This window comes from Lepisosteus oculatus, chromosome 29, assembly GCF_040954835.1.
Source record: "Lepisosteus oculatus isolate fLepOcu1 chromosome 29, fLepOcu1.hap2, whole genome shotgun sequence".
NCBI classification, from domain to species: domain Eukaryota; kingdom Metazoa; phylum Chordata; class Actinopteri; order Semionotiformes; family Lepisosteidae; genus Lepisosteus; species Lepisosteus oculatus.
Window position 1 is genome coordinate 5076088 of NC_090724.1, and position 14321 is coordinate 5090408.

Consider the following 14321-nt stretch of genomic DNA (forward strand, 5'->3'; position numbering starts at 1 on the left):
TTGCGAATGCGGAGTTACGCCTTTCCCTCTCCCGCCAGGGAAAGCCCCGCCTGACGTACGCTCTACGTAGGACACGTGAGACTGTAGTTTTCCGCACCTATCCCCTGTCCATACACTAATCCCGGAGGAGGACTGAGAGAATAGTGTTCATTTAAAGAAGTTCTAATCTCTGAGCCAGCTCAAAGCATTTAAATGAAAAAAAAAAAACTTGTATTGTCCTGTAATATTTTAAGTTCACAATAAATGAAGTATTAAAAAGGGACTTCTGAGATTCACTTTGATATTTTACTGCAAAAGTCATAAATCACGAAAAAAAAACATAAGAGCGCACTGTCTTGGTGGACTTAAGAACAATTCGTGAAGGCGATAATTCACTTCCTCTGCATATTTACAAACTTCCACTGCATGGACTATTTGAATTGTGCTGCTATAGGTGTTTAACCCCTTTGACCCAGATAAGAAGAAATGGTTATTCATATAATTTTTGAAAGCACTTTAAACAAAACGGAATTTAAAGGTGGAAATCCTAAAACTCTTGAATTGCTCTTCCTTCTCTCATCCACTCCGAGAAACCCATCGTGCAAGATCTTTGCTTAGTTCTTATATTTAAAGTGGTGTCTTTCTCCCTCATCAAAAGAGAAGGATTTTGGTTCCCAGTGGAAATTTGAAGTATCGCACGGGTTGGATGCTGTTCTTTTTATGCTCAGCCTTAGTACTCGGATAAAGGTTATTATTACGCACATGCTGCTAATCGGATTAAGTAGAGGTAGTGAAAACCACAAGGCTTTAGTGTTGCTCTTTATAGCATTGATTGCCCATAAAGCAAAGCTCATTTTACTCGCTGCAGCGACTGTGCGAACAGAAATGAAAGACCCGCAGCGAACAGGTAAGGAACGTCTTTAATAAATGTGTGACTGCTGCGCTTTTGCACCGTTTCATTTCCACTGTGAAGCAGGCAATCGCTCTTGGTCTTTGAGGCTATAGGTTCAGCTGGTTTTTATTCCACTTGAGCTCTTAATGAATTGATTGAATCAATTGTTTCCTGTGTAACTTACAAGACGAGCGTTGAATATTTCTTTATTACTTTGACTATTATTTTATGCAACTGACTGTGGAATTGTATGATTATTCTGTTTGACAACACAGCTGACAACTGCTAGACTGCTATCCACAATAGGATACCATCATGTAGATCTGTTTCGCTATCTTGAGTTAAAATAACTAATAATCAAATCAGAGGGCGTTAACGTGTAATATTCTATTTCATACCAAAAATGTCTCAACGACTTCCCTGTGGTTTCACGTCTCAGATACTTATTGGCTATCGACCTCAGCTTGCTTTCATTTCCTTGGGCTTATTACAAGTCTCTAATCCTGACGTACAATGTCATCAGCTGCAATGGAAAGAAATAAAATTAGTCAGCACGGTGAAAGGACAGGAACTCTGTGGTCCACTTGATTCCTGAAATAAGGCCTCTGCTGGGATCTGATGCAGGGGATCAGTTGTAGTTACATTGACTATAGTGAGAAAGCCAGTCACAACCAGGAGTTCACTAGGGACAACAACATTTGAGGGTTGAATACTTGGAAAACTTGATGAGACAGGTTTGGTTTAACCTGCTTGGTTAATGGGCAGCCTCCTGGCCACAGGACGAGGAGACTCGAGCCCAATTCAGACAGAGTGAATTTATTTCGCTAGATTGGTGGTGATGGTGATTAGGCAGAGCTGTGTGAGACTGACTTGTTATCCCTCCCGAACGCCAGTTAATAACTTCCATTTATCCTCGCCAACAAAGCCAACCAGGCTGAGGACTTGAGGGACAAATTCCCTCAAAACATAGAGTGAAAGACCAAGGTGGTGCAGGAGAAGCTTGATAGAAATATTGTACAAGATGCAGATTTGGTAAGTAAGGCATCTCGGGAAAAGTCTGTCTGTCTCGTTCCATTAACCCACGAAGGAATGAGAAAAGTGAGATACAAATGTGGTTCCATACACGATTATGAGTAATGAGGTCAGAGACCAGATATTTTCACTATGGAGGAGAAGTCCCAGGAAGGCAATTTAGCCTAGCCGGTCAAACATTTCATTCTGCATTTATAAGATGGGGGGAAACTGGACCACCCTGCTGCAACAGTGTTTCTCTGTTCCATCCTCACATGCAGACTGCCTCTAGACAGCAGCTTCTGGCTGGAATCGAACCCAGGGCCACCACACCACTGCCACAAGAAAGAAGCAAATGGGCTTGCTCCTGTACTCCCAATTGGTCTTTGAGCAAAAGAAAAATGATGCGTTACTTTTTTTAAACGATTTGTGAGGCTGAAGTTTCTCAAGCTGTGTAAACGTGATCTGGACATTTCAGGAGAAATAGCAGTTTTTTAATATTTGGTTGATAACTTATTTTTTCAAATGCTCCAGTTCTCAGGATGATCTGCATACCGGAGTCATTTCAGGCAGCTGTGTACACTGTGGCAAAGAGATTAGTAAAGATTGTATTAGCTGAGTTTGTTGCACACATCTTACAATAAATCCACCCACTCAGTTAATTATCAGTCCTGCTCTCTCTCTGTCTTTTTGTAATTCACATTCAAGCACAACCTCTTAACAGAATTGCAGGGGATTGTAGTTTAACCACTTCTATGCCAGTTACACAGAGCCACAACAGAAGTGCTTTCTTTACCTTGAGTCTCCTGAGTATTGCATGTTCAGACTTGCACAGTGTCTGTCTGTGCGGTCTGCTTCTGAACATCAGGAATGTTGACCAGTTACGTGCAAGACCAAGTAGTCGGACGGAAAAAAATGCCTGTACTATAGCATTTTCCACGACATGCCTGCCTTTTTTTTTAATTCAGTCTGTGTGGTGGGCTCGGAATGACTCAAATCCGCTGATACTGGGAAGGTCACCTATATAAATTCCTCCCTGGACATCTGACATAATCTCAGCGAAGAGTGTCGAGTCTGCTGAAAGGGAAAGCCTGTTAATCAGTGGAAAGCTGCTGTCTGATCTGCACATATTAAATGCCAGTAGCATTGGTTACAGTGTGGACCTTCATGGGGAAAACCAGTATTAAATACAAAAGGAACTGCACATGCACATGACAAATAATGAGCATGGTGTGTTGTCCATTACTGCAGGTGATATATTTCATTTTCAGTCTTGGTTGGCACCAGATGGGCTGCCTGGCTTGTTCCTGCCTTTAGCCCGTGCAAATCTAGAAATGAGAAAAAGGCATTAGGTCTGTCTCGCTCATTTGTCTGCGAGTAGCTAATTGAACCAAATAATGCTGCCGTTTCCTGATAGACGTCAAGGTACCACAGCTTTAATACAACAACGATACATCACCACTGTTGTAGCTGTGATCCGAGTTTTATGCACATCTTAGACAGTTTTATTCGTGGCTGAAAATTGTAATCGGTTGCGTTTATTGTAACCCTGTGGCATCCTCCGATACACACAGGTCAATGTGTGTCATCTCGTTGCTGGCTCATGGGCTGTCTTAAAATGTGTGTTTTTCGGCACGGGTCAAAAACCTTCCTGTTTTGGGTGGCACTCGTGAAGCTGCCCAAGCAAGTCTGCCAGCAAAAAAAAACCTGGGGAGTCGCATCAAATCCAGTGGCCACTCATGCCTACAGGACCTGAAGATCCAAGGAGATGGAATGAATTGATAATGAAAGGTTAACCAGGAAACACACAGTGCAAACTGGGTTGCGTAGAGCAGACCCATACACAATCATCTGCAGCATGTTTTTTTTTTGCTGTAAAGTGTTCTACCGCTGAGAGCACCACCTCCACCCCTGTGAAGGAGCGGGGGGGAGGCCGGGGGGGCAGTGGCGACCCAGTTGAGTGTCTTTGAGTTGAAGCAAGACGCCAGGTTAATCTCATGGCTGCACCTGTAATTTTGACAGAGGTTGCAGTCTGAACACTGAAACTGCCACTTCCTTGCAGCTGAGCCTGTCTGAATGCAGTCTGCCAAGGGGATTACATGGATTGAAATTGCAGGATCCCAGGCGCTTAATGTGTACTACAGCAGATTGGCTGGAGAGGCACAACCTTAGATACCCAGGCGAGCAGCACTGTCCGGTTCCAATAAATTTCCCTGCGAGTGCTTTCTGGGTTCCAGCCCTGCAGCAGAGCTCTTTGCAGGACCTCGGGAGCCATCGCTGACGGGTGCAGGAGAGGAGTGGGAAGCGGTCTGTTGAGGATGGCTTGCCAGCAGTGAAATCTCCTCCGGAGAAGCCCTGGGACGGGAGACCTGCAGTGATCTGGACAGCAAGCTCAAGAGTCTGGTGTAATACTTCTCAGAGTACGAAGTGTGAGGGTAAAGAACCTGAAGAGGGACAGGGCGGGCTAAAATGATCCCCAGCTACCAAAATCTGAGCAGGAGAAAGAGTGGGAGGAGTGTGAAGGGAAAGATCCTCTGTGAGTATGGCTCTGATCTGTGCTCAGAGATGAAGTGGTGCTGCTCTTTTAATACACTGCTCATGCAATTGTCAAAGCCTGTAATGTTGTTGTACTGGAATTCCAAAGCATTGGCAAACATTAATATTTTTGCCATTTCTATAGTAATACTGCATGTTAATATTTGTGAAAGTGTATAATTTTCTTTGTTTTACTTGTGCATTTGTGTTTCTCTCGTTCTGCCCTCAGTGATATCCATATGAATACTATATAACTTGTTTTGGGTGGTGGTGCACTGCAACACGTTAATACTCAAAAAAAAATTGGCTGACTGGACTGAAGACAGTGACTTAACAAATGTCTCCAGGAACTGTTTGTTGTGAGACATTCCACTGAGACTGAAATGTGGATGGGACTTTGATACCGTTATTATTGGACATTCAGACTAGTTAAGTTGAGAGTCTAGTTTAATGTTCCGTGACACGATTTGTCAAAGTAAACGAAAGTGCGACAGAAATACTGCGAATGCGTGGTAACTTAACTCTGATTTACTGACATTTAACATCCCTTTGTTTATCCAAATGTTTTGTCAGAGCCAATCTGGCCCACGTCTCCCCTTTAGCAAAAAAAAAAAGTCCCACACACTTTACCTTCTGGCAAAAGGTTGTGTCTCGAAACTTATTTTATGTTAAGAGCAGTGTACATGTTTACTAAGCGGATCAACAGGTTATAAAACCATGCAGATTCAAGTATTTTTTTTCAGATTTGTTTTGCCTGAAAGAACATAAGAATAATTACAAATGAGAGGAGGCCATTCAACCACTTGAGCTTGTTTGGTAGTAACGCATTGATCCCCGGATCACACCCAGCCGTTTCTTGAAAGAAACTAGGGTTTCGGCTTCAATAACACAATTGGGTAGCCTGTTCCATTCTCCCACCACCCTTTGGGTAAAGACATGCCTCTTGTTATCAGGGTTTACTACCATGCAGAGCCAGTGAGGGAGTTTGCTTGTGGTGTAACGCTCTTCTCCGTGGCTCAGGGAGCAAGGCCAGGGACGGGGTGCAGCCCAGGTGCAGGGATGTTTCTCCGCTGTGGAGGCGCGCGGAAGGGCGCTGGCCCAGGCAGCTGGAGCAGGAGGAGGTGGGGAAGGAGCAGCACGCCGTTGCCGTCGCCCCCAAGGCGGGGCCCCAGCCGGAGGCGCAGCCAGTGAGGCGCACTCAGCTTGAGAAGGTCGTCTACGACATGTCCCACAACGAGCGGGTCGTGAACGAGCTCGTGCTCGGGCGGCGGATCGGCTTCTACGAGCTGCGCGGGGAAATCGGCACCGGGAACTTCTCCCACGTCAAGCTGGGAATCCACGCGCTGACCAAAGGTAAGGTGGGCAAAACACTGGGCTTACTGGGCCTACAAACCTGACGTTTCCTCCCACAGCCCAAAGACATGCCGGTGGGTTAATTGGATTCTGGGAAGACTGGCCCTGATGTAAGTGTGTGTGGTGCTGCGATGGACTGGCGTCTCGTCCAGCGTGTACCCTGTCTTGTGCCCATTGCTTGCTGGGGTAAATTAGCCCTGGTGTGAGTGTGTGTGGCACATCGATAGACTGGTATTTCAAGGGTGTACCCCGATTTTTGCTCCCCCTCTAACCTGAACCGGATGAAGTGGTTTGAAAATGGATGGATGGATGGATGGATGGATGAATGGATGGAAACAGCTATTGATTCCCTCTCCCTCTTACCCCTGTCCTTTAGAAAGAGTTGCTATCAAGATCATGGACAAGACCAAGCTGGACAAGAAGTGCCAAAGTCTCTTTGTGTCTGAGATCGCCTGCATGGAGAGACTGTCCCACCCCAACGTCGTCCGGCTCTACGAGGTGCTGGAGACCTTGAAGAGGCTGCACCTCGTGATGGAGTATGCCAGCGGAGGGGAGCTCTTCTCCCGAATCAGCACCAGGGGGCGCCTGTCCGAACTGGAGAGCAAGCTTGTGTTCGCACAGATCGTCTCTGCCGTCCAGCACATGGTGAGACAGAAGCTTCTTCTGTTCATGATACAGCTCTAGTGCAGCACTTTGTTTATCAGCGCACCTTATTTTGTGCGAGCTAAGCAAGGCTCATGTTCTACTAGTCCTTATTAGAATGTCGGAGTGCAATTTACATTCCTCTCTTCCTGATCCTCATCCATTATTTCTTCCTCTCCTTATTCCATGAGCAAACAAGCAGTGGCTAATTTATCATTACCTTATCCTTTGCCAATAGCGCTGCCATTTCTTTTTTCAGCATGACAACAACATTATCCACAGGGACCTGAAAGCGGAGAACGTTTTCTACACAACCAGTTACTGTATCAAGATTGGGGACTTTGGCTTCAGCACGATTAGCGGCCCTAATGAGATCCTCAACACGTTCTGTGGCTCGCCCCCCTACGCCGCGCCCGAGCTCTTCAAGGAGAAGGGTTACACGGGGCGGCACGTGGACATCTGGGCACTGGGCATCCTCCTCTACTTCATGGTCACGGCCTCCATGCCCTTCTACGCTGAGAACTTGGGCCGGCTGAAGCGTTGCATCCTGCAGGGCTCGTACGGCATCCCCTCCTACGTCTCCGAGCCCTGCCAGCAGGTCATCAAGGCCATCCTCCGGCCTGTGCCCGCCGACCGCTCGTCCATCGCCCAGATCATGGGCAGCGCCTGGCTCCGCGGCGTCGAGTTCCCCCAGCCCTACGCCTCCTTCCACGCCACCCCTTCCCACCTGGCCGAGGCCCAGCCCCTGAGACCCGAGGAGCAGGAGGTCAAGCGCGCCCTGAGGGACCTGGGCATCACGGAGGTCCATCTCCAGAACAACGCCTGCGGCGGCTCGCGGAGCCCCATCACCGGCATCTACCGCATCCTCCTGCACCGCGTCCAGAAGCGGCGGTCCGTGGATGCCGTGGGCTACGCCGCCATGAGCTCGGAGGAGTTCCAGCCCGCCAGGCGATGGGCGCGGAACACGGCCACAGAGAGACACGACCCCTCGGCCGTCTGCATCCTCCTGTAGGAGAAATCGCCACTCCGGCCAGGCGGGCTGGATCAAGAGGCCGGGAGGTGAGGAGCACAAGGACGTGTGCGAGACGTTCCCAGTAAGCCAAAGGCGTCACATAGCGGTCGACTGCTTAAGAAGGCATCCTGACTTCTGGGAAAGGAGATGTGAATGGAAGGGACCAGGCTTGCCCATGAGTTACTCCTCAGAGCGGGGGTGATCTGGGCTAGAGCTGAAAGGAGACAAAGCTCTAAGGAAGAAGAACTAGCACAAAACAAAATATGGGAACCTTATGAGCAAATTTATTTGAAAATAATTCAGTCATGTTTAAGCTCTTTATGATACTGATTTTATACAGGCTGTATTATATACTCTGTTAACAGTGTTATAACTTGTACATTTAGTGTTATATTTAATATATGGTATGTTATATTATATATTAAAATATGTGCTGGGGGTGGAAAGCAGATTTGCAAAAATCCTCAATGTCACACTCCTCCTGGCGGTCTGCACGAGTGGTGCTGAACGCACTGGTGCTCCTGGTGTTCAGCTGTGGCGCGGGCGCCCCCTTGTGTGGGTTTGTCTCATTTCGAAAACCCTAGATGGTTTAAAAGAAACTGATTGTGATCTGCTAGCAAAATGCCATGCTTACAGATTAGGTGCAGGTGCTCATTTTTCTGGATATTATTTAAAATAAATCCCAGGTTTTATTTGCGATGAGCTGGCACAGCTGATAGTGACTGCTTGGTTGTGTTACCTACCTATGCGTTTAAGCGATTGTCTAGCAGAATGTGCAGGATCTCTTTTTGTTGAATCATCCTGTCTTGTAAACCTCTGTCTAGAAAATGATGTGAATATAAAGAGCATGTTACTAGGAAACGCATCCTCTTCTCCAATTAATCCCTGAAGTCGAGCTTCTGATTGTGAGTGTTTAAAATGATCTTTCTGGGTACTGTGAATGATAGACTCTGGATGAAGATACTGTGAAAACGCAAAATCAGTTTTGCAAAACTATAGAATAAAGGATGTTACCATCTTCAAAAGTCTTTCCTGTTGTCTTTCTGCGTGCCTACGTGCCTGCATCATTCAGTGTGCTATTGTGAATAGTGTACTGTAGATTTCTTTATTTTAATGATGTTGCATTAAAAATTCTAATTTCATCTGGCTTTATGGAACATGATGGAGGGAACAAGGTGAGTGCATGGCATCAGGTTTTTCCACAGCCTGCTGAAAAGCGTGCATTTGGATTAAACCAGAGTGAAGGTGGAATAAGCTATACTACAGCCTGACTATAGATCACAGAATTAAATAGACCACAAATATTTGGACAAATCAGAAACTGTTTTTTGATTTGGGGTAAGCAATTGTTTGTCTGATAATGGTACAAGTATATTTTAACTGTGTACCTTTAAACATCATGGGTATCTTTATATAGAGACACTCTGGAGATGAGTGAGCTCCTCCTGTGCTGTAGGATAGTTCCCGATCCGGGCCCTAGGGGGAATAGTCTGTCTGGGTTTTTGCTCCAGCTGAGATCTTAATCATCTACAGCCTGGCATTCTTTAAACTTCCTTTCAGCTCCGGACGGGGTTCATGAGAATGGTCATTGATATCGCTTCCGGATCGCTTTCTGAGTTGCAGGGCTCCCCTCATGCAGGTGTGGTGTCGACGAAGGAAGGCGGATACTGGTTGTGGGCTGACACATTCCCACCTGTGTCTGTTCATCACAAATTGATCAGCCATCAGGAGGTGTTTCATCAGAACCAAAGGTAAGGATGTGGTGAAGCAATTACTTAAAGATCTGTATGCTTGAGTTTCAAATGATGTGAATTATTAGTAGGCTATTTTTGGAAGCTTGCAGAAACAAGGAAAACAAATGTCTAAGCAGGCAGGCTGATGTAAAAATAATCAATTAGCAGTGGTTCAGGGTGGCACAGTGACCCAGTGGTTAGTACTGCTGCCTTGCAGCTCTGGGGCTCCAGGTTCAATTCCAGGCCTGTGACACTATCTGTGTGGAGCTTGTATGTCCTCCCCATGTTTGCATGGGTTTTCTCCAACTTCCAAAGCCTTATTGGCAGGTTAATTGGCTTCTGGGAAAAGTGGGCCTAGTGAGAGTGGGCCCGTCTGTGCTTGTGTGTTTGCCCTGCAGTGGACACTGGTTCTATCCGGGATGGATTCCACCTTGAGCCTTTTGCTTGCCGGGAATAGGTGGATAAAACGGTTGGAATGGATGGATATGGAGGTCAGTTGGAATGAAATCCAGGAAAGATGACGAGACGAGACGAGATCCACCGCTTTAAAAAATGTTCTCAAGGAATTAAGATCATCTGACCTTTCGCCAGCAGAGGGCAGTGCAACAGCAGCCCCCCCACGCCACGCAAACAGCGCTGTGGTGCTGAAAAGCTCCTGAGGCAGTTAAGCGGCTTAGAAAAGTCAGATCAGCTAATCATAAAGTTTTAGCCATTTTTTCTAAATTAAAGCGTAATTATACAAAACCGATTATATGAGTAGCATTGGGCAATAATTTCTAAGCGTCAAAGCCGAATCTTTGTTTTAAAGGTCAGCCCTTACCCTAAGGAGTTTTTATTGCTGTTATAAAAACCTGGCGTGTTGTTAAAAAACCGAGTTTTATCACCATGATATAAATGTGCTCTGGACAATGGGTTCCTTTCTCTATCCCATTACTATTCCAATGACGTAAGTGGCAACTTGTAATTCTTCTGTAATTTTCTGCATCTCTTCATAACAACTGGCATGGCCACTTTCATACTGTAGTTATTAAAGTATGTTATTTTTTACTATGGACTTGTTTACACATGCAGCCTTAACGTATTTTGGATTTAACTGAAATTCAGTTTTAAGGGTTCTGTAATCTTAGCGCCCTCATCTCCCCTGTTCCCCCTCTTGCCCTCTCCTGTCGAGACCTGCTTGTCGGAAACTTCGTTGATCTGTTTTTGCTTTTCCGTGCTGTTGCCAGTGAGAAGCACGGCCCTGTAAGAACCCCACGCAGCACAGTCACCGCTGCTTCAGAGCTGAGGAGGCAGGAATTGCTGGAAGGATCCTTTCCTGTCTTTTCTTACGGGCACATGTGTGGGAAAATCTGTGTTGCAATGCAAAAGGGAATGATAAAAGACCCCCGAGGTACCCTAATTAATAAAGATGCTAGTTTCTTCCCAATGTATTTGGCTGATGCTTTTAGCCAAAGCCACTTGGCTAAACTTGGATCCATTTATACAGTTGCATATTTCACTAGAGAAATAAAGGTACCGGATATACAGATACTGGGTGCTCTGGGAAAATTGGCCCTGGTGTGAGTGTGTGTGTCTGTGTGTCTGTGTCTCTGTGTGCCCTGTGATGGACTGGCATCTAGTCCAGGGTATACCTGCCTTCTGCCCGTTGCTTGCTGGTGTTGGTATTTACTGTTCTTCACTTGTGAAATAAGGACCACAATGTAGTTTTTAACAGTTGGTACAAAACACATCTTAGAGGTTAACATGCCTTTTTGTGTACTTTCCAAGTCTGTTGCAATAAACATAGTCAGCACAAATTTCAAAATAAGCTGTACTGTCAGCTGTCTCACTCAATTCTCACTGAATTAAGACAGATGATTAGAGAACAAAAGAATGGGCTCAAAACACCAGATTCCGTCTTTTCACTGTATTTAAGATCTGAGATTTTTTCATTCACATTCTGTGTTCCTTGAAGCAAGTAAGACATGGTTACACCTAGACAGAAAAAAGTGTGTTGCTTAAAGGGCAACTGCAACTCTATTTTTAGATATTGAGGTTCAAAAGAATCAGCATTTTAAATGACAATAAAAGTAAAATGTGCACAGTAACTCCAGTTTACATCACAAAACTGACATAATTTCTAGACATTTGCAGTGCCATATTCTGCGATTCAAACTTCGAACTGATGTATGGCGGCCCTATTACTCTGTACACAAGCAGACTCTCTTTTAATCCAATAGAAATATTGCTCTTGATTTCAAAACAGTTTTGCAGACAAATACTATGTACTTGTTAACTCTGCATACAGATCACGCTGGAACACTTTGCCGTGAATTGTCTGCTGCACAATCTGTACTTATTCGCTCCTTCATCACATTACATTCATCATTACAGTGACTAGTGAGCAGGAAGGGCCATTTCACAGAAGTGTTCCTGGAACCTCTAATGCGAGTTTGTGACAACATGGCGACTTACAGTACTTTCAAAAAGTTCACGATTTTGTGCTGAATTCGAAATTACTGAAGTTTTTTCTATAATGTTAATTAATTAATTTTGTTACTGAGATTTAAGTACTGGTCTGAGAAATTGGTACTGCAGTTTTCATTTAAATGTAATGGGTGTTATACCTGCAAGTAGTGAGCAGTCACTCAGTTTGAAAGTATTGTCTCCTTTAAAGAACAGGGTTGCTTAAAGGGAAAAATTGTTGTCTGGCCCCATAGCTCCAACCCCCATCCTCGCCTTGTCTTAAAAAAAAATGACATCTGCATAAAAAATGGAAAATGATCAGGGTTGTTAATTCTTGAAAATAACATGTACTGATAGATTTGTGTACACTGACTGACGGGAAACATGTTTTTACAAGCTTGGAATACAGTTACTGAAAGGCATAAAGAAAGATCATTTGAAGCTCAATTGAGTTTAATGCACACAGGAGGGCAGTGGGAAAGAGAAGAAAGCTGGGGATGTTGACATAGCCTGGACTTGAACCCACACCTCCCAGATCATGAGAAGTCAAGCTGTAGTTAGGATAAGCACCTTTACTGGACTCAGCAGCCCTACCTGTCAGAAAACCTTTTGAGCAGGAAGTGCAGTTATAAATGCACGTACAGGAAACCACCAAAAGGCAGTCTATTAGACTCTTATATGTCTGTGCTTTGCCATATTGAAGGCTCAGGAGCTCTGCTTTAATCAGGTTCTGTAATTAACACGTTTGCTGCCCTCTGATCGCTGAGCTGCACTAAATCAACCTATCTAGGGAGGAGTCAAAGCAGACAAGCCAACCCAGGTGACTGGAAAAGCCTGTTAAGATTTCTCAGGGTTATTGTTTAAGTTTATGACACCATTAAGCAAATGTCATTTAACACAGTAGGAAAGACTGAGGCGAAAACCATAAGAGTTCAATCTTAACAAGATATGATAGTCTAGATAGGCATTTATATGGAGAGGGCTATACAATAAAAACACCTTCAGGTCACAATTAGTTTATATTACACAAAGATGTGGACTTTTATATTGTAACCACACCTGGATATGCCAATGACGATATAGGGTTATGTATTGTCAAAATATTTCTCTCCTGATAAGAAGTCAATTCATGATTTTTGCCCGACACCCAGAGTCTCCATTCTTTTCTGCATGGAATAAACCTTTTCTTGTTCCTTTGCAGCCTACACATGCTCACGCAGCTCCCTACTTGAACTGGTGATTCCTTGCTTTCATATGGTGCTTTTTATCTCAAAGGAGATTTCGATAAGGGAGGCTACCCACCTACAGTAAGCCACCAGTGAGGTGCAGCCCCAACGGGGTGACGTGCAACAGCTCCATTGCACAGCAGAGAAGCCAGAGAAGGAAAACACTGTTTCACTCATCAAATTAAGGGCTTTTCATCCCTGCTGATGAGCAGTGCCACAAGATGGAATCGGAGGCCTTCTTGCCAATCCATTTTATTAGAACATTGGTGGTGTTGGAGGTGAGAGTAGGCCATCCCCATGATCTCAGCCAGCCATTTCTTGAAAAAATCCAGGACATTGACTTCAATAACATGGCAGGACAGCTCGTTCCTTCCCCCCACAACCCTGAGGGCGCAAAATCATTTATTTGAATAGTAAATCACTGGAACCGTTAGGAAAACAATATGTCCAATTCTTTTGTGCGTGTTTGGGCAGCTCGAAGTAAACATGGAAAAGCTTTAAATCCTTTAAGCAGCCTGTACAGTTTTCAGTCTCTTACAAATTAGAGAACATGGCGAAAAGTAAGACTTCTTTTTTTTATTTTTTCGGCGGCTGGCAAGAAAGTGCTTGGTGATGGCAAACTGCCCCCCTGCTGCTCGTCTCTTTGTTTCATTAGGTTTTCTGTTGTCTTTTGAGGAGAAAAGTATGAATCGGTCTGTGCCAAGAAGCAGGTTTGGAGATGTTCTTCTGTGATGCAAGGGAGAGAGTATTGGCAGAGAAATCAAGAGATACAGCCTGCAAAGGCAGGTTAGCTTGCCCCCTGACTGTCAGTTTTTGATATTTATGCTTCATACAGTGTATTTAAAACCAGAATGGACGTGATTGGAATGCAAGAGAAAAGATGCATTGTGCGTGTAGTCTCTTTAAAGTCGATTCTCCCCCTGGCTTGAAAACGATCTTTCAAATGTGCTTGCATTGGGTGGTGTGGTCTCTTTGCAAGGACCATATCGGGGCTGTCCAACCCTGGTCCTGGAGGGTCAATGTGTCCAGAGGTTTTCATTCCAATTTAGCTTTTAACGAGCTCAAGCAGACTGTTACAGGTACACCTGGATCGATTTAACCACCTCCTCCCACTGTCTAGGTGCTAGTGCTTCGAAGAGATCTTGAAGACTTGCAGACACATTGGCCCTCCGAGATCAGGACAGGACAGCCCTGGACACAGAGGAGACAGAACTTTCTCAACAGATTGCTGGAAATGGCAGGTAGGAATGGTTTCCCAGGTTTTCAGCTCTCCTCTTCTCCCTTATTTGTTCTTCAGAGAATCCCAGCACAACTTGACAATCGCCTGACAGTTTCAAAGTTTACCATGAACAATCTCGGAATAACTGACCCATACTAATGTAGCAAGGCCTAGCAGTAATAATCAAAACAATTGCAACCCTCACATGAGTTAAACAAAACAAACATTCCTCAATATATATGTGCTAGAGCACAAGGGCAGATGTTTGCATTTT

At 44.8% G+C, this 14321-nt stretch overlaps 1 protein-coding gene across 2 annotated transcripts; it reads left to right on the forward strand.

Annotated features, from left to right (window-relative positions):
- Positions 1–26: 26 nt before the first annotated feature.
- Positions 27–8441, forward strand: LOC102694836 (serine/threonine-protein kinase NIM1). 2 transcript variants are annotated; one of them, XM_069186039.1, is made up of 4 exons: positions 27–886; positions 5438–5770; positions 6147–6415; positions 6672–8441. In XM_069186039.1, the coding sequence occupies exons 1-4, from the start codon at positions 700–702 to the stop codon at positions 7422–7424; spliced, it is 1542 nt and encodes a 513-aa protein (XP_069042140.1). In that variant the 5' UTR covers positions 27–699; the 3' UTR covers positions 7425–8441. The 2 variants fall into 2 exon arrangements, with proteins under 2 accessions (XP_069042140.1, XP_069042141.1); XM_069186040.1 differs by lacking the exon at positions 27–886 and adding an exon at positions 898–4418.
- Positions 8442–14321: the final 5880 nt, after the last annotated feature.